The sequence below is a fragment of the Ochotona curzoniae genome, unplaced genomic scaffold (assembly GCF_017591425.1).
Source record: "Ochotona curzoniae isolate NIBS_2020 unplaced genomic scaffold, NIBS_Ocur_1.0 contig_2754, whole genome shotgun sequence".
Taxonomy (NCBI): Eukaryota; Metazoa; Chordata; class Mammalia; order Lagomorpha; family Ochotonidae; genus Ochotona; species Ochotona curzoniae.
Genome location: NW_024465582.1, coordinates 26,476,429 through 26,500,620, shown reverse-complemented (window position 1 = coordinate 26,500,620; position 24,192 = coordinate 26,476,429). Strand labels below are relative to the sequence as shown.

The following is a 24,192-nucleotide window of genomic DNA, read 5'->3' as shown; positions in this document are numbered from 1 at the left end:
CAGCCTGGCCTATCTCTGGCCACTATGGACATTTGGGAAGTGAACCAGTAGATGAGTAATCTCTGTGTCAAACAAGTAAAGTAACATTTAAAAGATGACTTTCTATTTGCACAAATAGCAGGTGAGAAAAGAGGGAGCTGATACATTGTAGCCTCTTAGAAATTTAGCTAAAATCCTTTTTTTAAAAAAGTGCCAATGCACTAAAAAGAGTGGCCATGTAAAATTTTGGAATACTGAGTATATTTGCTAGTGTTCACGATAATCTTTTACTGGTGAGACAATATATTTATGGCTATGAACTACTGAAAAGGCACCACTGTATGGGCTTCTCTGAAGTAGGTCTTTGGATCTGCAATTTGGCCTCAAGAATCCTCCCAGTGATGAATGGTGAATCTGTAATCAAACGATCTCTCCACTAACATTCTCCCGCAAGAGAATCAGCAGGCTGATGATATATGCTCCTCCATCCCTTTCAAGTATTCCTTAGAAGAGCTTACTTCCCCCCAGCCATCTGTTCACCTATTCCTATTCAGCGTTCCAGCACACAGCTTAAGACAAAACAAACAAAAACTTTGGAGCCAGAGGGTCCTATGCAGTGCTGGGAGAGCTGAGGCCTGTGAAGAGCCGAGTCACGCCTGTGTTTAGATTCTGTTTCTATACCTAGTTTTGCAGGCATCCAGCTCCCTCTGGGAGTCCCAGAGACCCTCCTTAACCAACGGTAAAGTGGGATTATTGCAGAGTCAACAGTAGCACAGAGAAACTAAAAAGATTAAAGAAACAGGAGGAAAGAAAAAGATTTTTCTTCAGTAGGTGGCACTCTTTCCTTGCAAATGCAACAGGCAACTAGCCATAGCACAGAAGGCATCTGCCTACTAACAACTTGAGCTCTAGCGCATCCTGGCAGGTGCTAAGGCCTAGTTGTGGCGACCCCAGAGAAACCCCACCAGGAACACTCCCAGTGCTGGTTTTCATGCATGCTGGTGGGTGCTGCAGCCTAACCTGGTCCCAGCCCACCCTAGTCCTAGCTCTCGCACACACTGGTGGGTGCTGCAGCCTCATTTGACTTATTTCTTAGCTTGGTATATGCTCCAGAAGATATACACACTATTACCTTTTTCTAATTTTAATGATTTCAAATATAAAAGAATAATCTGAATGGAAATGGGGCAAAGAATTATACTTGTAAAATTACATTATTTCCATTTTAAACTTTGATCAGAACTCTCACATACTCACACACAGAGTATCGTTTTTACTGAGAACAACCCTGTTTCAATTCACTGTCATTCTGGCTGATACCAGGATTAAGTTAACAACCTCAAAACCTTTGAATTAAAAAAAAAATCAAACAAAAAGGCCTATGGTGGTACATTGGTAAGGCCACCTCTGGCAACACCTGCATTCCTTAGCAGAACACCCAGCTCTGCTCTCCCTGCCAGCTTCCTACTAAGATACAACCTGGGGTGGGGGCGGGGCAGTAGGTCACTGCTCACTGCTACCCTTGGGGCAGATCCAGACCAAGTTCCTTGCTCTTGGTTCAGTCCGGTCCAGTCCTGGCCTTTGAAGGCAATAGGGAATAAACCAGAGAATGAGAGGGATCTCTCTTTCAAATAAATTACATAAAAGTTTTTAGCGGAAAAAAAGCCAACAACTAAAAATAAATAGAAATTTATACAGCTAAGAGAAGAAGAAAAAAAATTTTTTTTTTCAACCAAAAATAAGCCTAAACTTGTCTGGTTGTCCTTGGCCGTAGGTACTGGTCTCATCAGTACTCTGCTGGTTCCACCTCATCACTGGAGCTGCACGGTCACGCCCTTCCTGGGAGAAACAGTCCCATATGCTGTCGAGTCTCCCCCATGGTCCAGAGCAGTGCCACTCAGTGCACAGGCCCCTTCCTCATCGCTCATTCAGTAAACAGCACCCTAGCCTTCCTTTCACTGAGGGATGCTGATGGACTGAATGTCCTCTTCCTTGGCCAGTACACAGGTGCTGAGTGAATAAACACATGAATCTTTCTCGCTGGCTGGGTCTTCCTCATCCTCCACCCCAACGCTGCTGACCCTTCCACACCTGCTATTTATACATGGCAGGCAGTAAGGAAGCAAAGCCTTTTGGGTATGAGCTCCCCAAGATGTCACAGGCTTCACTGAGGTCCCTGCTTACGCCAAGTATCTGCCACTGGTCCTAGGGTACACTGTGGACAGAGAGACGAGCTCGGGCATCAGCCTGAGGGAAATGACAGATTTCACTCCCAGGATGAAACGAGCTGGACAGTGAAAGAAGCTAAGAGCCATGGATTAAAGAAATAATACCAAAAGCTTTCCCATAACTTTCCTCCCTTTTGAAGCTTACCCATGTCTATAATTTTGTCAATGATTGTTGATTTTTCCGGTGGGTCATGGGAATATAAAACATTGAAGAAAACCCCAAAGATGCTGTGCCCGGGAAGGAAGAGGCGGGAGCCATGGCACTGCACCCAACTAGGGAAGCCCCGAAAGGAAGAAGATGAGCTGCTTAGAGGGGTCTAGGGATGTGGCAGTGCTGCCACCATGAAGCCAGGATCTGCAAAACTGGCTTCTCTGAGCTGGGAGAGTGTCAGATACCATTAAGGAAGCTCAAAACTAGAGTTTCTATTTCCAGAGTGTTGATTTCATTCTAAGATTTGGAGGCCGTGGGGGGCATATAGTTTATGTTAATAATACAATTATCACCAAAACACAAAACTCCAATGAAAGCGAAGCAAACGACAAGACTTGTTCCCAGGCAGCATGTTCAGGATGGCAGTACACACAGGACCCTCAGGGGGCCCTTTCCCTTTTCAGTCCCTTCCTGCAAATTGGCCAAATGGTCCACAGGAGCTGAAGCAGTGGTTCTCAACAATTCTGCCTTGGCAATCCCATCATCACAGACACTGAGCTGAGCCAACTACATGAAATTGTGCAGGGAATGTCACAGTTAGCTTTCAATATGTAACAAGTCATCCCCCTTTCCATCACACAGATACAGTAAGGCCTCGATCACTGGCCAGCCCAGGTGGCCTAGGGGGATACACAGGGGGAGCCCGAGATACCTAGAAGGGTATTTCTAAAATGGTCCTATTTTCTTTTTCCAAAAGCTATCTGAAGAGACTTGGTGTTTTCTTATGACCACCAAAGTACTCCAGGATCATCTTCCCAGCAGTTGCCATGACTGTGCTCTGGGACACCAGCATTTGCCTGACTGCCACTCAGCTAGGGACAGAACTTCTGTTAGGTGACTGAAAAGTCACAGCTAGGAAAAAAGCAGAGAGATGCCAGAGGCACCCAGGGGCTGCAGAAAGAACACAACCCTCCGAACACTTAAAACACACGTTGAGATAATCTTAAAACAAGTCTGCAAAATGTGGGGGGAAAAAACAACCATGAAGCAGAAACCATGAAAACAGGAACAGGGCTGCATACCTTTTATTACTGTGTCCTGAGTGCCCAGCAGGGTCAAGTCTCAATAAATTTGTCCCAGTGACTACATTTTTGTTACATCATGAGCTCTAAAAATGAAAAGTCAAAATTCCTCTGTATGTATTTCCCATTTCCTACTCGTGGCAAGCTTTTCATCAGACCGGCTTCCTGATTAACTGTTAATTAACCCCCTCCAGACTGTCAACGTTTCAGAAAAGCATGCTCATGACTTCCCCTCTCCTCAAACACAAAGGCACGCCAGCAGACTCATCAAGGCTGGTCTCTGCAAACCCTCTGGCTCCACTCTCTCCCCCTCCCTCTGCCCTCAGGCTTTAGTGGGTCCCTTTAATCCCCTGGTGGCTACCAGGGCCCCCCTCCCAGCTCTCCACTGAAACTGCTGCGTTGGTTGAATCCAGGCTGTTGGGAGCCCTGGCCCAGGGACATCACCACCGCTGATCATCTCTTCCTTAGCCCTATCTCTTCTCTGCAGGATCCTCTCTGTTCTCTTCCAGAAAATACTGTCCCTCCGCAGGCTGCAAAATGAACCATATCTCCCCGCTCCTATCAAAGGTAGAGATAAGAGCCTGGGTCCACCTATCACAGATTTCCAAGCTGAAGCAGCCATTCACCCCTTGGTACATGTGCCAGAGTGGGAGCAACCCAGGGTTTCCCCAAAGATATCATTAACTAGAACCCATCAGAGGCCCTGAAACATTGATCCAGCAGACAGAGCTACTGTAATCATAATAAGAGTTAAGCCATGTAGGGACTGAACTCACACACTTCTTTTTCAAGATTTATTTTTATTGGAAAAGCAGATTATATTTACGGAGAGGAGAGACAAAAAGATCTTCCATGCGTTGATTCACTCCCCAAGTGGCTGCAATGACCAGAGCTGGGCTGATCAGAAGCCAGGAGCCAGGAGCTTCTTCCAGGTCTCCCAAATGGGTATAGGGTACCAAACTTTTGGGCTGTCCTCTGCTTTCCCAGGCCACAAGCAGGGAGCTGGATGGCAGGCACAGCAGCTGGGATACAAACCAACACTCATGCGTGATCCCGGCGCTTGAAGAGGGAGGATTAACCTATCAAGCCATCATGCTGGGCCCTACATATGTTCTTTTTAAAGTCACATGCAAATAAAATGTACATAACAAAATCATTTTCAGGAGACTGACTCTTGCACCATCCCTGATACCAGGGCAGGGTGTGGGTATGTCCACTCACATTTTAATTCAAAGGGTTTTCTTAAAGCATAATAGCAGTTTCTTCCCAAACCTGCAAACCAGGCAGCTCGTCTCACATTCAGAGAACACAAATCCTGTTAAATTCAGGTAGGACCTACAAATACCTCTCCATTTCTCCAAAGGTTTCTCATAAAACTAGCTACAGTGAACCAATCACTAGCCAGCAAGCACAAGACTTAAACTCTGCTACCATCCCTGACTCTAGCCAATAGGACCCGGGAAGCACTCAGTTCCTAGCACTGGCAGACTGAGTTGAAGTGAGCATGTAAGCCTCCATTAACAGCTCATGGGCTAGCACACACATCAGTGTTATTGAAGAACAGTAAATCACGGAGTGTCAGAGCCCCGGTGAAGGGCAAGGCCATTTATCTTGCCGTGAAGGAGATTTCAGCTTTACCTGACTGACCCCCAGAGTTAATCTCCTTTGTTTGCTGGGTAGACAGATGACTAAGTTCTCTCAGAGCCAATAAGCTCTTTTAATTACCAAAGCAGGTGCCTGCTGGACACAAAAATAAAAGCCCCACATTTGATAAACAGGTCAGCTTTAACGTACTTCCGGGGAAGAGAACAAACACTGACAAAGGCAAAAATGAACTGAAGTTCACTGAGGCAAAACTTTATAGCAGATGCTGGTTTTGTACATTGTTATATATCATAAAATAAAATAAATACTGCCTGAAACTAGGAAAGCACACCAACTAAAAGAATGCTGAAGTCTGAGATAGGGTTAAATTGGAAATCACTGCAAATGAAAAGTGGCAGACTTGGACTGGGTCAGGCCAGTCCCTGCTGTTTCGGGCATCTGGAGAGTGAACCAATCAGTGCATTGAGTTGTCTCTCACTCCCTCTCTTCTTCTCCTTCTCTCTGCCTCTCCAGTAATAGTTCACATCCTTCTCTCTGCCCACACTACTTCTCCAGGTTGGGTCAGTTACTGGAGACAAGATGTAGGCAGATGCTGAGTCATGAGCAAAGCGCCCTACAAGCAGAGACAACAACCACCACCTGTAACACCAACCACAAGGCAGCTCCCCGTGCTGTTGCAAAACTGAAGGCTGATGCCCAACTGTAGTCTGCTGTCCCCTCTTTTCTCTGGCACTCTGCTCAGAAAACACATGGAAGACTGATTCTGTGTTTACAGCCCACCTTGTTTTCTAAGAACTTCATGCAAATAGCAAAACATGCTAAAATGCTTCACAGATGCTTCCTGTCTTTGGGGGAGCTCTAAACAGGTAATTTAAGAAGTTATCACTAGGTATGACTTTCACTGCATTATGTACTGTGTGCGACTACTGAGAGGCCAAAGAAAATTCTCAAGGACTTGATCTGCTTCAAATTTCCCCATTAGTTCTACACAGGCAACCAAAGACATCTTGAAATAAATCACACTGTTCAAAAGGTCTTTATTTTTAATGTTCAAAGTTTTAAAAGAGCCAACGTTTCTGAATCTTATTTAGTAAGTATAGAAATTAACATGATACCAATTATTGAAATGTCAGACAAAATGGGACTGCTTGGTAGTTGGGCTAACAAAACTTGAACTACAAAGCAACAAAAACAAAATGCAGACAGGAACACATGATATTACACACACACACACCAAAAGTTAAATGTAAGGCTGGTAGTCCCTCTTTTCCTATCAGTCTAACCTGTTAGAAGGAAGGCAGTCTGACTGGGGTTTGCAGTTCTTGTTCTGGAGACTGATTCTACGCCATTCCACTGCTCCTTAACTGAGTTTCGCTGGCCGCATTTACGTCACAACAAGAACAGCCTGCTGTCCTGGGCCTGCTGTGCTCAGGAAGAACAATCCCTGGAGGTCTCTGTGCCATCACTGCCCGGACAGGCCACCTGATCCAGCTGCAGTAGACAGTCCCTCTGCTACCTGGGGTTTCAAAGTGGGACTCTATGTTTCTATTTTTCAAGTGACTTCAAAACGTGACGGTGCTGTGGGCAAGACTGCAAAACAGAGCAGTAATGGCACCAGGTCTCTAGGTGGGAACGGCAGCTGACATGGCCCTGGAGGAGCAAATGATGGCTGTGAGGTCTCTGCAGTGACCACACACAGTTTCTGATCCCTCAAATCACAGATACCTTGCAAAAAAAGAAGAAAAGAAAAAACCCAAAATTTTAACCCACCATTTGCAATAGAAGACCCTGGAATGCCAACATGCTTAAAATTTCCAGGATATTTTAGTGGTTTATGTAAAAAAAAAAATACAGCATTTGAAAAGATCTGAGGTATGTGGCTGACTAGACACAGGGGAAAAATTGTAGCAACAATCTAAATATGTTACATTCCTTATCAGAAACCCACAAAGTAAACTGCTGCTGCCCAAGCTTTTATGTGGTGATCTCTCAGTACATTAAGAAAAAAAACAAGTCCAGGTTGGAAATCAAAAGATCAGCAACTGAGAACATAACATTCTGTCTGTAGGCTAACATTTGTGACAGATTTCAAAACTACTGGCCAAGTAGTAAAATGAGCTCATGCAATCAAGACACACACACACACCACAAACCAGCCGGGCAGGGGCAATCTAACAGCATGAAGACAGGAAGTGAGCCCAGGACCAAGGATGCAGCAGAAGGAATCTAAAACACAAAGCACACGGGTACCAGCTGATCACAAAAACAGAATCTCATCCCAGCTCGGACATGAGATGTGTGCTTACAAAACCACTGAGACACAAGAAAAAGCAGAGATGCCTTCACTTGGCACTACGGGCAACTCTGCTCCAGTGTGGAATCAAGTCTCGGTGCCTCGCCACTGCAGTGTGGAGCAAAGAGGTGGCCCTCCAGCAAGATCTGTGTCCACGTGTATACACGGGGCATATATGTGGTAGGGTGGGAGGGGAGAAAAACAAGAAACAGAACTTGGAAAAAAAATACATTTTGGCTCAAGATAGGACCAATCACATTTTCTACTTAGATAGGAATTTTCTAGGAATTTTATTTTAGGAATGAAAATCTGTGGCATTCAGTATGAGGCGAATCTCCAAAAAAAGTTCATGGAAAATAAGTGTTAAGAAAAAACTAAGCATGAATTTCAAATTATTTTTTTTACCAAGAAAAAGTGATGTTTTAATTCCAATTTCCCACAAACTTTGTGATGGCCCCTTCACATTTTGGGAAACCTTCAACAACAATTAAAGATGCTATTACACATGGACTTCTGAACACAATTTTTTATCAAGCTGCTGGATCTGGATATGCTGACTTCAGATACTAAGTTTTATACCTTGTCACCAGAACTTGGCCCAGGGAGCAGCAAGAGTAAAAAAAAAGCACAAAAGTTCTGAGTACAAACCTTTTCTCTTTGATGCCCAAACTGCCTTTTTTGGAGAGGCGCCCACCCAGGGAAGGCTTTGTGTTCCTGTGTCTCTGGCACTATTTACAACCCTGCTGGCAAATCCTCCTGCAGAGGGGGTAACTGCAGGAGAGCCTCGCTCTGCGCCAGGAAGGGGCCATCCCAGCTGCTTTCTCCACAGTGACAAAACTGACAGCCAGTTATCACAGCCAGCTCCAGAGAGCTGCCCAGAGATGCCGAGGTGACCAACGTTCAAAAAGACTTGGCTCTGTTCTCTCCCACAGCCTTGTCTGAAGAGTATGCTGCGGGTTCCCCCAACGCAGGCATGAACAACTGGTCCCAACGTTTAAGGACCAGGGACCTGCACAGGCCGTGACCGGGCAGGAAGGACTCCTTGCTGCAGGCCCACATGCTCAGCAGTGCGTTCTGAGAACTGCAACGGGCAGCAAGGTCTGGGCAGACACATGCCAAACCAGTGTCATTTCAATGACTAACCAGTGAAAACTGTATCCCAAATCCACTCCAAAGCCTTAGTTTTCTAGAATGCAATGAATGCATTCCCTTTCTTCTTTCTCTTTTTTGTTTTCCTCTCCTTTCCTCTTTTTGTTTCTCCCTGCATCCTTCTCAACACCCATTTTTATTTGAAAGGCAGACAAAGACGGAGAGGGAAAAAGAGATTGACCTTCCCCGTGGTTCACTCCTCAAGTACCTGCAACGCCAGGGCTGGGCTGGAAAGCTTTTCCTATGTATTTCTTATTGATGCTGGTGCCAGAGCTTATAAACCCAACAACTGGAAGTTCAAAAACTAACTGTTTCCATAATGATAGCAAATTCAGCCTCCAGAAACACTTTCAAACTAAATTCTGGAAAGCTGCTAGAGCTTGAAAGGAATGAAGAGATTACAGAGAGTAATCCTGTCACAGATGAGAACCCCAGGGGAGCTGCCTTGAGCCACGGTGATGAGAGCTCTGATTTATCTGTGACTGACGAAACGCTTCGTCCGCGTTGCACAGTTTCAAAGTTGTAGTTTTATGTTCTTGCAGCAAATCATCTCAAAATCATAAGGAAAATCACATCATGCTCAAGACATATAACCCATGCCAAACGCCTTTGGTTAGCTTAACAGGGAACCAGGCAAGGCGACCTTAAGCAGGTCTCCTCTGGATGGTCAAAGGTTTCACTTTGAACAGTGGGTCCTCACTTACTTCCGGTGGTGTCAGCCGCAACTGAGTACTCTTCTGAGTCAAGGCCATGCTGCACTGTCTCTTCTGGTCACCACACTCACCCCTATTTTAGAGATGAGAAATTTGAGGCCCCGGAGTCTAGCGGCAGAGGGGAGCTAACACGTCTGATCCTAAGGACCCAGGTTCTGAGTGACAGTGTTCTGAAATGGAGCCAGCAGTTCCTACACCACATTTGGGATCACAGGGGGCGGACTCCATGCTGTATGAGACCTCTGGCCAATGTGGAAAGCCCTCGGATACGGGCTTGCTGCTGGAAGTGCACCAGCCAGCATGTCCAGCCAGGAGGCCTCGCGCTGTCCTGTGCAGCGCTCTGGCTCCACTGCCCTTGGGCCTCCTGACCCACTTCCTCGTGCACTGTAGTGACCTGCCCAACGACAAAGGCTTTTTATTTTGTGAAAGCACTGAGACCAAGGACGGGCCCGTGGGAGCAGTAACAAGACAGAGTGCTCACTCCAGTCAGAGCTGAGCCTTGTCCCTCACTTGGTCATTGCACTCATCGGTACCTGGTCTCCACCCACACTATTCCTGCCGTCCTCCACGTGGTCCCACAGCTGCTGGTTTCTGGACTTGCATGCTCTCTGCCCACACTAAGGCAGTCCCTCTCACCTGCTGCCTTCCTCCACACTCCTTAGGACTTGGAACCCGCTCAACAACCACCTTGTCACCAGCTCATCCCCTCCCCAGGCTAAAGGGCTGCTCACAGACTTCCTCCCGGCTGGTCCCAGCAGCTTAGCAGCTGGCTCAAGGCAGTCACTTGGGAGTGTTTCCTGAAGGCACCAGTATGCCCTAACTGTGAGGAGGGGCAGCCTGAAACAGACACTCGCTCTGGCCGGCTTACTGCTCTGTTCTTCATTACTCCAGAAGAGAATGCCAGAGATGGGCATAGTGGATCCACCTTCCAGTAAATCAAGTTTGCTTTACAAACACCTCTTTGTAAGCACTGCTGTCCCTACACGCATAGCTGCCCAGCTGATGACAGGAGAAAAACTAACGAAGGTTCAAAGGACAAATAGGTGAGAAACTGAAGCAAGAGTTCACAGGATCCACACTGTAAGACTGACTTCTACACAAGGTCCACTTGTTTTAGGAGAATGCCAATACTTCTTCACTGCACAGGAAATACAAACACAAGACACATCTCAGAGCAGAAGGCATCAGTGTTTCGGATAGAGGAATGGGCACTCAGCACACTGAAGAAGCGCGGGGGAATAAACATGAGCCCAGAACCCGAGGACTAGGCAGGGGTGCCCGGGGAAGGGGTGGTGAGGTGAGCAGAGGCCTGGCTGGCCTGGCCTTCTGCAGAAGACAGAAGGTTCAGGTTTGCAGTGACCCTGGGTTAGCAGTTGTGGGGAGAGGGATGAAGGGAGGTGGGTGTAAGGGTAGCAGACAGCAACAGAACCAGGCACCTGGGGGAGGACTTGGGGGTGAGAAAGCCAAAGACTAAGAGAAATTAGGGAGATAGTAGCAGTGCTGACTCAGATGGACACGTGTGAGGACACAGGTGCGCAGGGGGCCAGGAGTTTGGATTGAAGCCCTGGTATGTGCAGGGCCTGGCAAAGCTGCCCCACAGCAGGAGCTGTCCCACAGACAACCGCTGCAGGCTCCAGGCACTGCAGCCAGGGAACTTTGGGCACCGTCGTTTCCGTAAGAATGACTCAGCACAGGCACGGCTGACAAGCCCCTGGAATGGTCATCTCCTCTGGCCAGTGGCCCTCATTATAGCCATTCTATGAAACGTCAGATTGAGTTACTCAGACCCTTGGAGTAAGAAGTTTTTCTTGCTGTGCCTGGGAATTACCAAATATACTAACATTCAGTATGTGCTAAATGGGATGTCTTAACTCAAAACACAGTGTTGGGACACCCAGTCAATCATGGGAAGACACAGCTTGGAGCGCCAAGTCATCCCTTAAACATCAGATTGAAATGAAATTAAAGTACTTCTTGAAACTCATAAGGCCAGTACTAGAATGCTGTAAGAATAGTGATTGCCCTTATAAACAGGTGCACAGGCAGAAGTCTCTACGACAAGAGTTACACAGACACAAATTTAATCTTCACAAACAAGCCCATTATCGTCTTCAAAGGGGGGAAAACTGAGAAATACAGTCAATGTTATTCTCACTGCTTGACAGTGGAACAGCCTTGACTAGAAGCCAGGCATCTTCACTCTTAGTCAAAGGCCTGTCTACAGGACCGAAACACAGAAGCCACAAAGAAGTGAAATATGGAAACAAAACAAAACAAATCTAATGCTTTTTTCATGCAAAATACCTCCAAGTCCAAAGTCAGAACAAAGTGGAGGGAAAACAACTGTCACAAATGTTGGAGCTGATTTTCCTAATATGCAAAAGTCGCTTACAGACTGGCGAGAAATAAACAATGTGATCCTACATATGAAAGGAAAAGAATAAAAGCATGCAACTGCCAGTAAATCTAAGATGCGCAATGATGCTAAGAAGTGCAAGTTAAAATAAGGAACCGTGTTTCTTCATTGGATTGGTAAAAAGGGAACAACCGATAAACACAACATGTGGAAGAACACAGGGCAACGGCATCTTAGACACCACAGTGTATATGTAAGCTGGCATGGGTCTAGCGGGCTACTGGGTCCATTTTTAGAATACACACACCTTTTGACCTGGTCACTTCACCTCAAATAATGCAAATGCCTTAAGAGACTGGCTAATTAATTAGACATCCAGATAATGGTGGCTCAACATGCTAATCCTCTGCCTTGCGATACCAGCATCCCATATGGACATTGGTTCTAGCCCCAGCTACTCCATTTCCAACCCAGTTACTTGCTTATGGCTGGGAAGGCAGTGGAGCATAGTTCAAGTCCTTGACCCCTGCACCCACATGTGAGACCCAGAAAAAGTTCCTGGCTCCTGGCTTTAGACTGGCTCAGCTCTGGCCGATGTGACCACTTGGGGAATGAACCAGCAGATAGAACCTGTCCTTCCTTCTCTCTGTAAATCTGCCTTTCCAGTAAAAAAAAAAAAAATCTTAAAAAAGAATAAGATATATTTTTAAAAAGTTCTATGTTCATGGATGCAAAAATACTATTAAGAAAACAAGGAGATTCTATCGTGCATAGTATGATAGCTAAGCAATTGCAACACTTTTAAAAGCGATATATTAAACATCACTAGGACTGCGTTATAAGACAGTTTAACAACACGGAGGTGCCACTGCACTAGAACAACTGAAACGTATTTTTTATATTCAAAGTAAGTTTAGATTAAGACACTAAAACCAGGCCAGTGCTGGTCACAGCAAGTTAAGCCATTGCCCACTACACTGACAGCCTGTACGAGCACCAGTCAGTCCTGGCTGGTCTCAAGCAATTCCACTTCAGACCCAGTTCCCAAGACGGCCACAGTGCTTGTATCCCCCCCAACCACACTGGACACCAGAATGGAGTCCCGGGCTCCTGGTTGCAGCCTGGCCTCCTGCAGCCATTTGGGGAGTCAGAGCATAGACAACTCAGGGTGTCCTCTCTAACTCTTCCAAATAAATCAATATATAAGACACTAGAACTACTCCAAGAACACTAATAGATACATCAAGCTGCCACACTTTTTTTTTAGATGTAAGATTCAATGAAAATAAATTAAAAGCATTAACAGGAATCCAGAAAATAGGTAACAGAGGCAGTCAGAGGATTACAAGATTTTGCGGGAAAAGAAGGAATAAGAAACTGAAATGTCTGTTTCCAAGTAAGCACCATCTTAGAACATGTAGACATTGGAGTGCTTTTGCAAATAACCATCTCATTAAATCAAAATCCTTGCCGTGATTAATTTGGTCAATGCTACAAAGCTGGATAGCGGACCTGACTCCTTGCAATTTATCTTGGAAAACAGACAGTACCTACTGGTAGTGGTGGTGGCAGCAGCTTAATGCTTACAGACAAGTATGTTAAAGAAATTTCAGGGTATAAAAGGAGTCCAGCCAAATAAAGCCAGATAAAATATCTATATATATATATATATATATTTTTTCTACAGACAAGCCACACGATGTTTCTGATGAGGAGCATGGATCCCACTGTATACAATTTTAAAGTAGACCTAATTTATTTTGTATCATTGAGGTTACAAAACTACATTCTCCAGATAACTTAGAGGCTTACCACTTCAAGGATCAAAGTCACATCTAAGTCTCCCTTTATGTTATAACCTCTGTCACCTCAACTTATTGAGTATACAGAAAATTTTTAGAAATGAGCCACAGTTGCAATTTTATACACAAAAGCTTGCGTATACAGCCTGGACCACATCCACTTCACCAATCAGGAGACTGATATCTAACAAGCAATGTGCAACAGTGCTGGGACGTAAGGCATCTATACCTTCAGGAGCTCCCCAGGCGGAACTGACTGCCAATACCAGGTGCCCCCCTGCCCCTCGCGGCATTTTACTGTCCTCCTCTACCCCAATCATGCCTGCCAAGGCAGCTGTCTTCAGGAACCCTGTCACGACCAGGGCTCTTACTGCTGCCCCTCCTAAGTGCCTGCCTCCAGATGCTCCATGCTGGGGGAGCCAAAGGCACAAGACTGTCGGAGTAACATCTAATCGTCAGTCCTGGACAAACGCACTCAAAGCTTGTCCAAGTGTAAAACCAAGACTTCAAAATGCAGGATTTGTTACAGAGCCCTTGGCTGCAGGAGTCTGTCTGCCCAGTGCTAAACTATGTTCTAGACAAGGGAGACTGCCAGGTTCAGTTACCAGAGGTAAATGCTCAAGTGTTTCCTCTCAAAAAGTACTTGCCTATCAAGTCTTCTCTTTAATGCAAATACAAAACTCTGTTGATCCCAAGTTGAATTAGTCACATTAATGAACTTTACATGAAATAAGGTTTTGGAAACATAAGTCCTAAAAATAATATCTTCAGTTTCAGTATCTTTAGAACTTCAAAAAAGGAATAACCATGTTAGTGTAAGATACTCTTATATGTGTATGCAATCTCGAATTCCTAGTAAAGAACTAAGAGTTCTATACACATGAGAAACTTGTACCTATAAAGTGATCATGCAAGACACCTGTTTGCTCCATACCACATTAAACAGTTCTACTCCTGAGGCACTAGGCGTGTCTACAACTCCAGCCACCTTCCAAAGGACCCACAAACCTACAATTTGGAAACTCCATAGTCTAGACTTCTACCATTTAACTCCTTCTCAGCTGGCTTGTAAACTACATCTGATCAAAAGGCAAAAAGGAAGATGGCCCACGAGCTGGAACATGCCTATGCCATGCCATTATCCCACTTATCCATTTATTCAATGAATCTTTCTTCCATGCCAGGCATTTTCCTGGGTTCTCCACAGCCACAGGCCCTGCCACTCAGGTGTGTTCAGACTTGCCGGGGATGGCTATCACTCCGAGGAGATAACCTCGTAGAGTCCCAACACTGCCTGTGGGGATGCTGCGGAGAAAAGGCAGGGGTTGGGACAGGCTTCCCTGAGGCAACAGTGGATGCCACAGCAAGGGAAGGAGGTAGTGGATGGAGCCTGAATGGAGGCAAACCTACAAAGAGCAGGGGCAGGTGTGCCGACAGGCAGCTGGCCCACCAGGCAGGGACTTGGTGGAGCACATCAGGGATTCTCTGGTCTTTATCCAAACGGAAAGTGTGTGTAAGCTTTTACCTGATTTGTTCAGTTTTCTGGAGGGAGGATGTTATGAAGGTACTCACACTCTGACATGACTGCTCAGGCCACAGCATGGCTTACAGATCTCAAGGGAGAAAGCAGACTACAGATGCTCCGAGAAGGCTGTGCCATCAGGCCCAGTGGCAGATGGCTGGGTGCCTGGCTGGTTCACTGCTGTAATGTGCAAGAAATATGGTGAGAGGTGGATTTGGGAGGATTGTGCATTCGGTATTGGACATCTGGGTGTGGAAGTGACAGCCAGGTGCAGGCCCAGAGTTTAGGAGAGGTCATGGTTAAGAAACCAAAGTTAGCAAATGTTTACGCATAGCCAGTAACTGATTGGAGGGAGTAGTGAAGCTGGGGGTGAGAACGGAAGAGAGAGGCGGCCTAGGACCACCGTGAGGGGCAGAGAACATGGACATTCAGAAGGGTGAAGATGGGCCACAAGGAAGAAGAGTGAAGGAGAAAATCCACATGGCTAAGCCATTAACCTAAGGAACTAGGCACTTTTTAAGGCCAGGAACTCAGTTTTCTTGATATTTGACTGTCTGGGCATGGCTCCGATTTTATTTATAGCTACACGTAATCATTAAAATGTATGAATGATTGCAATTTTACATTATATAAAGCTGATCACTGAGTATTATCAATGATCGCTACTAAACACCAAGCAATGTACAACTCACAAGAAACAACTCCTGTTTTCAAATCTAAAGCTAGGATTTCATTAACATCACTCCACATGCAGTTACTGTGATCTTCAGACACACTAATTAAACATTACCAATAGGGAAACGTTACCTCGTGCTAACACTCAGGGACACCAAATATTCATTGGGTGTCAGACACACCTAGGTGCTCGGAGGTGCTGCAAGGAATAAGACAGAATTCCAGGGCTGCTAACAAAAGGGTGCTTGGTATTCAGAATGCTCTAAGACTAGTCTGAAGTTTATTTGATGATGTATCAGTTAAATGATAATTCAGGCAATAAAGAGAAAGACTGACCACGTCTAACTCTAGGGAGCAGGGCCTCCACCTGCAGCTGTGTGTCTGCCCTCTCCCTGCCCTGCGCACACCTACTATAATGATGTTCCCATGAAACACAGTCAACACACTAACCACGACTGTGCCCTGCCGTGTAGCTTGGAGACTTCCCGCTGTCCCCAAAGGGTCCAATGGATTCATCACGGAGTCCCAGGGGACAGATGTGCACTCTCAGAGACAGACCCTTGTGCCTTAACAATTCTCAGTACACTACCACATTTCAATCTGCCACATCAAACTAACCAGCCTGCCTCTCTAGAGGGCTCGGTCACCAATGGTACAGAACTTCCTTCCATGCCAGGTGGAACTAAGCCAACCCGTAACATGCCACGCAGTGTAGGTTTGAACAAGGATACCACCTTATGCCCACGGATGGGGACTGTCTGGCCCACTGCTACCCAAGGCCTCCAAAATCAAGGGGTCAACTGCCAGGGCAACTACAGCGGGACTTGTAATTCAGTGAATCTGTAGCAAGATGATTCTTGGTTTTAAGATTTACTGTATCCTTCTTGGAAAGGAAGAGTTACAGAGAGGAGGAAGAGTCAGAGAGAGAGAGAGATCTTCCTTCTGCTGATCTACTTCCCATATGATCAGGAATGGCTGCAGCTCAGCAGACCTAAAGCAGGCATGAATCATGAAGTTCATTTGGGTTCCCCACTTACATGCAGGGGCCTAAAGACTTAAGCCCTCTTTCGCTGCTTTCCCAGGCCACAAGCAAGGAGCTGGACTGGAAGCAGCTGGGACTTAAACCACCACCAGTATGGAAATGCCAGCACTGCAAGGGCAGGCTTGGCCTAGTACACCACAGCACGGGCCCCAAGGCTAATTTTCAAGCTGATAATTCCATGTGGCATGTGAATGATGCTATACATATCCAGATGGCCCTTGGCAGAAAAAAGGTACCAACCCCTTCCCCTGGAACACATTTTATATTTCCCTATATTGTTTTCCTAACTAATAGGACTATTGTTAGTTACAATGAAGCCTGAATTTTATTTATTTTATTAGATTTACTTATTTACTTATTTTATTAGGTTTACTTATTAGAATGAGAGAGAGAGACTCTTCCACCTGCTCATTCATTCCCTAGTTAGGAGTTTCACCTGGGTTTCCCACATGGGTGGGGGAGCTGAGCAAGTGGGACATTTTCTGTTGCTTTCTGGGCATTGGCAAGAAGCCAGTTGGGAAATGGAGCATCTGAGATTCGAACTAGTACCCATAAGGAGTGCTGACCTTGCAAGGCAGCAGCTTAAGCCACAACACCACAATGCAGGCTCCAAAACTTAAATGTTAAGACTTGTATGGGCAGATAATCCATCTCTTGCTCTACATGCTCCTATTTTAATTTTCTCTTAAAAAAAAAATTCCACTTGAACTTACAGTTATGCTTAACAGCGCTGGCACAAATTGCTTGAAATTGGGGCCAGTGCAATCAGTGTTGTTTTAAAAATCAATACTTTATGTTTGCAGTATTTATAGATACAAGGGCACTTCAAAAGTTAGTGGAAGGGATGCTGTCATGGCTTAGTAACCTAAGCTTCTGCATGTGGTGTCGGCATCCCCTCCAGACACTGGTTCAAATTTCAGCTGCTCCAATTCTGATCCAGCTTCCCTTTTATGGCCTGGAGGAACAGCAGAGGATGGCTCAGGTCCTTGGGCTCCTGCACCCACGTGGGAGACCTGGAGGAGGCTCCTGGCTCTGGGTTTCAGATCACATCAGCTCTGGCTGTTGCTGCCATTTGGAGAGTGAAACAGCAGATCAAAGATCTCTTTGTCTCCCCTTCTCTCTATGTAAAATCTGCCTTCAAATAAAAAGAAAAATAAATCTTACCAAAAAATCTTGTTATTAATCTGCATTGAAACACCACTACCCTCCCCACCCTACCCTCCAGCCCCAACCCATCACGTAACTGTTCTAAGAGAAGGGAAACAAGGCACAGAGTCAAAACCAACCTGGCTGAATGTACCAAAAGAAGGCAGGACAAGCCCACCGGTCCTCACTACGACCCTGGAACGTATGCTTGATTGCTCACAAAGTGAGGATGGTACTGTGGCATGCACCACAGGGCCAGGAATGGCATGCTGGGGATGAGACTCAGCATCCAGTTTAATCACGGGGCTCCTCTGGATCCTCCTCTCTCAAGCTCTTGGCATGAGGTTTTCAAACTAGCCTACACTGTAACCCATCGCCACACAAAGAAGCTGTGCATGATCAGTGTCCTCCCCAGCCATCCTGACCCTTGCCCGCCGCCTGGACCACACCCACAGAGGCTGGTGAATGACTGAATGAAATCTAAAATCGTAACTAACGGCTAGGGTCCAAAAGCACCTCTCCCTGGGTGATAATTTGGATAAGCAAGTGGTGTTAATACCAAGTTATTATTTTTTCAACCTCCTTTTAACCCCTGGTTTAACGTAACACAAATCAATACATTTAAGTAAACATTCAGCACAAATCACTCATCCTCTTTGCCTAACGTGATGGAATGTGGGGTGGATCTAAACACAGAAAAATTATTACAGGAACGAGGTCAGATGACAGAAAGGTGTGCATAATGGAACTTGAGAAGTTCACAGAAAATGAAATTAAAAGCTCATTTTTGGAGGAACAATTTTTGAAATCCACAGGTTTGTTATTGTTTTTGTTTTTAAAATAATATTCATTTCCAAAAACTTTTTGAAGATCTTTCTAGGCATGGATTTCAAAAGCTTCTGCACCAAAGTAAACTTGAGCAGACACAGCTCCTTTCTGCTGGTTCACTCCTCGCATGCGCCCACCAAGGCCAGGCCGAGAGCCACGTGCAGGAGCTCAACGCAGGCCTCCCCAGCGGGGAGCAGACACCAGTCACTGGAGCTCTCACCCACTGCCTGTTCTGGCAAGAAGCTGGAGCCAGAGCCAGAAAGCAAACCTAGGCACTCAAGCCAGGGATCCAGGCACCATGACTGAGGGCTCCTAAATTTACCTTTTAATTGCATTTTCTGTGAAGCTTTTGAAGCACTCTGTACACATTTGAGGACCAACGTAACAATGCAGAGACCTAGCTGGCAGTCTAGTCTTCTGCAGACAACATCCTCCTTCGGAATCACCAATTTGATTACTAATTTGAAAAGGAAACAGGAGGCATCATAGAATAAACCCACAAGCTGTGGGTCTTCTGACTGTGAGATCCTGTGGCCCTTACACCTGAAGGTGTTCCCAACGTCTGGAAGGGCTGTGATGATTAAGTCAGATAATATGCAAATCAACTTGCCTGACACTCAAGGAAGGCAAGGCAAACGACTAAACCTATTGATAGGTGCACTGAGCCACAGGTAAAATCCTTACATTGCTACAATTTGAAAAGAGCACTTGAATAATATCATTATGTTGCAATGAGCCATTTATTCTACTCCTGATCCCAACTAAGTCTTCTGGGATTACAAATGGTCTTCAATTAGGTCTTAGGGACAACTGGTTTGTTCCTAATATCACCTATTTCCTCACATTACCCACATGGGTGTCTCTCCTGACTTAGGGTACAGACAGAGGCCTGTAGTTAGGACCAACTCCAAGTCTAAGGAATACCCTTGGGAACTGTGACAGAAGCCAGGCAGGCCTACATCAGAGGGGTGCATATACACACAGCTCCTAAGCAGCTTCCCAACACTGTCAAAACCCCAGGTCACATTTTTTTTTTCCCCCACTGCCTTCCATCCCAAGAGATAACCCTTAAAACTCAAGAAAATGACTGGGGTACAAAGTGCAAAACCAGTGCCTTCTCTGAGCTTTTCTGAATGTCCCTTATTTTTCTTCAGGGGAATCCACTCCCCATTAGCTACCTTGCCACCACATCATTTCTTCCTCTGGAATGCACACAGCCAGTGTCATGGATTTGACAAGCCGACTCAGCCTAGGCAAGCTGTAGCTGGTCTGTCTGGCCCAGTTGAAAGCAAAAGAACACTCCTTTCTGTGCACATTCTGAAATCTTCAGGCCGACGAGTCAGTGACCATCTCTAAGGCATGCCCACACATTATGCTCACCGTGCTACAGAACATCAATGGACAGGGCTGCTTCCTGTTTTTCCTACCAAAATGGAGTTATTACAGTGTATTGGAAATCATCTATTAAGGAATGTTGGTTAACCAGTCACCCTTGCCAAAATCAGATATGAAAAGAAAACAGAAGTTGGCAACAATTTTAGTTCTGATATTTCTCTTCCAGAACTATATTAAATAAGGTTAATCTTTGAAGAAAGCATTAATTTTCTTGCCTGATTTAAAATGAAACTCGAAGACAGTTTATAACCACAAATCTTGGGAACTCATAAAAGACTAAGTTATATGATCACCTCTACTGTTTTGGTGAAATCACCAATTTTGTAAAAGACTTATTTTTAGGTAGAAATGCTTTAAAATCTTTCTAGCAAAAGGTTACCAAATTATATTTTTAAGCAAGCAGTTTCTAAAAGGAAGTGAAACTGATGGCTGTATGAAAATATAAAAGCAGCCTATGAAATATCTGTAGTTTTAAACAAAAACATTAACAAGTACAGCATATCTTGTTCTTCCATAGGGCCAGAAAATTGAGTTTGGCTTTTTAAGTTACAAAAATAGGATGGAATAATTATATCTACTGAACTCACAGCAGCCTGGTCAATGGAGAACAACACTGTAATTTTTCTTCAAAGGCAGCAAATAGCAAGAAAAGCCGGGGATTCTGTAAAGTCCAGAGAAATTCCAAACCCTTGGGCGCCACATACAAGCACAACACTCATTTCAGCTATTACCCTAAACAAAGGGGGAGACTTAAAAGATCCTCAAATGTAAGGAGCTACTATTTACAAAATGTATACTTTACAAATGTATCATCTACATCCTCAATTTTCATATCCAAATATCAGATACTGAAGGAAACTGTAAAATCAGAAAAACCACAGAGGTGTCTTTTTAAAAAATAAATTTTTAGACAAAAGGGATTTTTCAGACCTTTATTTTGAGATATAAAAATGCTTGAAAATCTCTGTCCAAGTTTTGAATTTAAGGTATGATTGCAACTACCACTTAAAAAACAAAATTCAACTGGGATTCTAATAGAATGTTTTATCATCAAATTTTTTTCTTCTAAGACTTAAAACAGCAAATAATAAAACATAACTAAAAAGTTATTTGATGCAACTATTTTCCTCATAATCAGCTTTATGCTGACAGTTTTAAATAAATTTCAACTTCCATGTCAAAGAAACTGGGGGGCTTTACATTTCAAAAACAGAGGAAATCAGCATTTTACCAGAGTGAAATATTTACTCAGGACATTTGGGACAACAGCATTCTGATTAATACATTAGTAAAATGAACTTTAAAAGCTGTCTATTCAACAGTCTGCTATTTTACATATTGTCCCATAATAGACCTCTTACATAAAAGGGGGGGGTACTAACAGTTATAAAACGTAAAAAAAAATCAAACGTGGGTGGCCCAGTCCCACAATTCTATCTGCTCCCAACTTGGTCTTCTTACTCCATGTCAAGGCCTGACACTAAACAACTTCTGTATTTTCACTTATACTACACTTTAAATATCTAGAATGCTGATGTTTGCTAAATTCTTGAATCCCAAAAAAATCAGGTCTCATGAAATGGGGTAAAATTAATTTCTCAAACTGAGTTGGAAAGATGACTTCTTTGGAGTTCACCTGCAGTAACAAACACCCTAGAAGATACAGTTTTAACTTAATTTGCACAGAAAACAGGAAAGCGTTCACAAAGGAATGTAACTTCTGAATACCAATTTACACGTGCAAGTGCACACGGGAAAATACCAGTGACAGACCCCCCTCGTCTGAACGCTGCCATGGTGCAGCACTAAGCATATTTTTTAGGATTCTTGGGGAAGGGGAGAGCAACTTCTACGTAATAACTTGATTTTCAACAACTAAATCAAGGACACACAAAGTGCCACTCCAGATTTCTCAGCAAAACCACAGACTTCCCACTGTCAAAACTCCTCTCAGCAGAAGGCATACTTTGCTCCCATAATAAAGATCAAGGAATTCTACAATGCAACGAGTGCCTAGCACCACAAGCATTTCTACCAACTCAAAATGCCCACCGAGACGTCGCGCTCCGCACGCACCAGTCAGATTTCTGTAAAGATCAAGGCTTACGGCTGTCACACTTAAAGTCATTTTCTTCCGCAGAAAAACTCCCAGGAGCCCAGACAGGGCGAGGCCAAGGAACCGTTGGACTAAAGTACCTCCCACGGATCGTCCTCTGCACGCACGCACCGGAAGACTCCCCGGAGCCCCAGCCCACCGCACCGGGGGAGAGAGTGGGGGGCGGCCCCGCAGCTGCCCCCGAGCAGGCAGCCCCCCCGTGCCCGCACCGGGATCCCCCCACCCCCGGGTCACGCCGTTGGTGCTGGGGGAGCCGTCACCACCGCTTTCAAACTGAATGGCTGACACATCCGGTCCTGGCTCCGGCAACCACTCGGCTGATTGCAAACTTCAAAGGCCAAATTCAAACTCCCAGCACAAGTCACTCAACGTCTTAGGGGAGCAGAGTGTGCGTGCCGGAGAACACCAGAAGCCCCTAAATTAGGGTGCGGTGCAGCGGGGGTTGGGGGGTGGGCTCCAAGTTAGCACACCCGCACGTCCTGCCAGCCTCCTGCAGACGGCGGGACACCGCTTTGACAGGGGGTTACCCAGCGGTCCGTCCCGAGCCACTGCAAGCCCGGCGCGCCGCCCGCGCCCTGGGACCCGCTGCCCCGACCTGCCCGGAGACTCAAGCCCTGCCCTGTCACGTCCTCGGGGACCTGCGTTCTCCTTGGCCCTGCGTGCCCCCCACTCGACCTTGGGCTCCTCATCAGCCCTGCCTGCCGCAGGCTTGGGCCTCGCTCCCCAGGACCCCCAAACCCCCGCAGCCAGGAACATCCGTCCGCGGGGGGGTGGGCCGCCACTGGGCTGCTCCCCGTCCCCTCAGCCTGGCTCCCTGGAGAACCCCGACCTCTTGAGCCCCTACAAAGCCAGCCGGGTGCGTGCGTGCGTGCGTGTGTGTGTGTGTGTGTGTGTGTGTGTGTGTGTGTTGGAGGAGAGCAATCCGTGTCTTTTCACAACCGCAGCCCGCAGCGCGGCTCGCACGCCTGTCACATGTCTGCAAACAATAACAAACTCTCCGGCACGTCCCCATCCCGCACCCCAGCCTGGATCTGGGGCGCCGCCCGACTCCGAAGGGGTCCGGGGTACTCGGGGCTTAGGAGGGGGTGCGGGTCCCGGAGAAGGAAGCGCGCAGTCCCGCTGCGGTGAGCTTCAGGACGCTGTCCGCAGTGCCCGGGATTCATTCATTGCCCGTTCGCCCGCCCGGCCTCTCCTACCACCACCACCACCCCAATGCCCGCCGCACCCCCTCGGCCGCGCTGCTCACCCGGCGGGGGCCGCTGCAGGAGGCTGCTCTGAGGCGGACGCCCGCTTCTCCCCGGGCTCGGTCCCCGCGGGGCTCGGGGCGCCCCTGTCCGGCGCGGCCGACGGCTCGGCTGGGTGGGCTCCGTGAGGCGGCGGTACCAGCACAGGCTGGAAGCCGCCGGCGCTCGTGCCCGCCGCCGCCGCGTCCGAGGGCTCGGGCGACGGAGAAGTGGAAGAGGACGGCGGTGAGGCGCCGAGGAAGAGCGGCGGTTCGGGCAGCTGGTCCAGCTCCACACTCCGCACTTTGCGCAGCTGCCGCCGCCGCCAGTCCGCCCGCTCGCGGCCCGCGCTGCCCGGATCCCGCAACAGCCCCGCGGCGGCGGCGGCGGCAGCGACGACGACCCCGCCGGGCACGCTGCTCGCCTGAAGGGCCCCTCCGCCGCCGCCCACCGCCTCGGGGCTCGCCGCCCTGGCGCCCGGGAAGCCCGACGACGAGGCGCGATTCCCCGCCGCCGCCGCCATTTTCTCTCGCGGGCTACATTCGCTGGGCCCCTGCGAGGGAGGGAGGGGGCGGGGAGAGCGAAGGGGGCGGGCGGACGGGCGGGCACTGCGCCGCCGGCGTGGGGCCGGCCTGCGCCAACTGTGCAAGCGCGGCCGCGCGGGGCGCCCGGCCTGAGAGGCGGACGGGCGTGTGGGAGGCCGGGCCCCGTGCGGGGCCGGGAGGCCGAGGGTGGGACGGGGTGGGCTGCGCTCCCGGACCCGGTGCGCCGGCAGGCTAGGTAGGCTCGGAGGTGTGAGGGGCGGCGGCGGCGGCGGCGGCGCCCTCGGACTCTGCGCGTTCCCCCCGCAGCGCTGGCCAGGTAGTGCGGGCCGCGAACGGCGACCT

At 47.2% G+C, this 24,192-nt stretch overlaps 1 protein-coding gene across 2 annotated transcripts in view; it reads right to left on the bottom strand.

Annotated features, from left to right (window-relative positions):
- MAP3K1 (mitogen-activated protein kinase kinase kinase 1) overlaps nt 1–23,828 on the bottom strand; it is a 70,112-nt gene extending 46,284 nt beyond the window's left edge. Inside the window, exon 1 of one of the 2 annotated variants that reach the window (XM_040977550.1) lies at nt 23,329–23,828. In XM_040977550.1, the coding sequence (XP_040833484.1) occupies nt 23,329–23,828 (500 nt within the window). The other variant, XM_040977552.1, reaches the window with a different exon arrangement.
- Between the last annotated feature and the right edge of the window lie 364 nt (nt 23,829–24,192).